Source organism: Otolemur garnettii, unplaced genomic scaffold, assembly GCF_000181295.1.
Source record: "Otolemur garnettii isolate 467f Iridium unplaced genomic scaffold, OtoGar3 scaffold00019, whole genome shotgun sequence".
In the NCBI taxonomy this organism is placed as follows: Eukaryota; Metazoa; Chordata; class Mammalia; order Primates; family Galagidae; genus Otolemur; species Otolemur garnettii.
Genome location: NW_003852414.1, coordinates 24676148 through 24678458, shown reverse-complemented (window position 1 = coordinate 24678458; position 2311 = coordinate 24676148). Strand labels below are relative to the sequence as shown.

The 2311-nt window shown below is 51.3% G+C and overlaps 1 protein-coding gene across 1 annotated transcript in view; it reads left to right on the top strand.

Moving 5' to 3' along the window:
* Positions 1-1871: 1871 nt before the first annotated feature.
* Positions 1872-2311, top strand: part of NET1 (neuroepithelial cell transforming 1) — a 33304-nt gene continuing 32864 nt past the window's right edge. The window contains 1 exon segment of the mRNA XM_023511432.1: positions 1872-2099. Within this exon segment, the coding sequence (XP_023367200.1) occupies positions 1948-2099 (152 nt within the window). The 5' untranslated portion in view covers positions 1872-1947.

Sequence of the window (2311 nt, the reverse complement as noted above, 5' to 3'; positions counted from 1 at the left end):
AACCCGCCACCTTCCGGTATATGGGGCCAGCACCCCCCTCCCTGAGCCACAGGCACCTCCCTGATAAACTACTTCTTTAAAGGAAAAAAGTTTTCTTAAGTAATAATAACTGGAATTTCAAGACTAAAGAGACTCTCTGGTGTGACGGTTATTTTAGGTGTCAGCTTGGTCAGTGACAGTGCCCAGTTGTTCAGCCTAACACTAATCTAGGGTTGCTGTGAAAGCGTCTTAAACATCTACAGTCAGTCCGTTTTGCCTTTGGGTAGAGGAGAGCACACTCAGGGACGTGAGTGGGCCTCACCCAGTCAGATATAGGATGATTAACAGCACCAGCAGACACACAAATCTAACCATTAACGATTTTCTTTCTTAAACCTTTTTTTTTTAACATGTGTTGCCATAAGGGTGTTGCTGTTAGGGTCTCATGGAAAAGCCATGTCTCGAAGAATAAGCACACTTATTGAAATTGTATTTTAAATAAAGGTGACCATCTGCTTGCTCAGGCAAAATGGCCAACTTTCTTTATTTACTGTGGGTTTATATAATCAATCTTGTGCATGCGCACTATACAGCAATGACCCCATTAACATTCATTACAATCCCTCTGCACATGGTTCTGATTTGAATATCCCTAATTATTGATGGTGTGCTTTTTCATTCTTCTAATTCTGATTCTTCTGCAAAACTGGGGTCTGGATGAAAGAACTCAGGTATCCAAGACAGGGAGCAGTGAATCAGCTGGTTGGGGAGGACAGAAAAAAAAAGGACTGCACAGCCCCAGCTTCTGTCCTGTAAAATCCAAGTCATGTACAGCTGGTACACGCACAGCTGTGTGCATGTGACTTTACTGTAGGGTGACCAGAGGTCCTGCTTTTGGCGGGACAGTCCCGCTTCCCACGTTTTAAAAAAGTCCCAATTTTTGGAAAGAATACACGAACGGGTGGGAGAACAGGAAGGGAATATACGGTTTTTGGCTGCCATGTGGCTATTTCGCCAGGGTATGAGTTTTATATTATTTTTGTTAATTTTATAATGTTAAACTGTAATAATAACAAATAATTGTTGAGAAGTGATTATCGAGAACTGCTTATCAAAGTTTGCATTGTTGTCAGGCCCTGCCCTGCACCGCCCCCGCCCCGCCCCCCGCCATGTTGTCCCGCTTTACAAACGTTAAAATCTGGTCACCCTACTTTACTGGTTATTAAAAAAAAATTAACTCACTTTCACACCAGTTGACGAACAACTACTGTTCTAAGTGCTCAAGTCCCTTCCACATTGCTTCAGCCTCGCCCACCACTGGGCCCCCCTGCCCTGTCCCCTAAATCCTATTTTGCAAAGAAGAGACTGTATCTTCCTTGTTGGGAAGACAGGAAGCCTGGTCATTAGACTTCACGGAGAACACACTTCCATAATCTTTGACTTAGCAGTATATCTCATATCGGCCATATACACATGATGATTTGGGGAGCATACGGCCAATCACCAAGGCTCATTTTAGGTCATTCTATCACCCTCTCTCCTTCCCAAATGCTAAGAAAGATCTAGGGACCAAAAATGCTTTCAGTCCATCTTCCTTCGCCTGTATGAAAGTCCTCATAATCATAAACCGTGAAAGTGCGTGTGCAGAGATGAAGTCAGAATTAAAGCCAATCTTCCCGACTCCAGGCTTCCAGGCTCCAGTCCACCTGCGCTACAGTTCCCGGGTCTTTCAGGTGCTCAGTGGCTGTGACCCGGGCGGAGGGGCGGGACTCCGTGTGTCCAAGCAACGGCTACCCGCTCTCTGATTGGCTAATCGCTGCGCAGCCGCCATTTTCAAATCCCCGGATGACGGCGGCGGCTGATCGCCGCTGACAGGCGCTTTCTGCCTGGCAGGGGCTGGCGGGCACCGTGCCCGTCCCTGCCGGTCTCCTGGGCACTCGGCCACCGCCCCACCTCCGCCTCCGTGCCATGGAGCCCGAGCTGGCGGCCCAGAAGCAGCCCCGGCTGCGGAGGCGAAGCCGCCGGGCCTCTAGGCTGAGCACGGAGAGCAGCGCGGGGCCTTCGGCCGACACCCCCGGGCCGGAGCCGGGGCCGGGGCCGGGGCCGGGGCCGGACGGGAGGTGAGTGCCGGGCGAGGCGAGTGGGGGGCCGGGAGAAGATGAGGAAATGGGGGGCCGGGGGAGGTGGTGTGGAGCTGGGGGATGGGCCGGGGGGAGGTGGTGTGGGCAGGGGGAGGCCCGGGGCTGAGTCAGAGGCAGAGGCAGAGTCAGAGACAGAGGCAGAGGGCTCTTCTGCTGCTGCTTTTGCCTGATAAGACTCACGACGGGCCTGA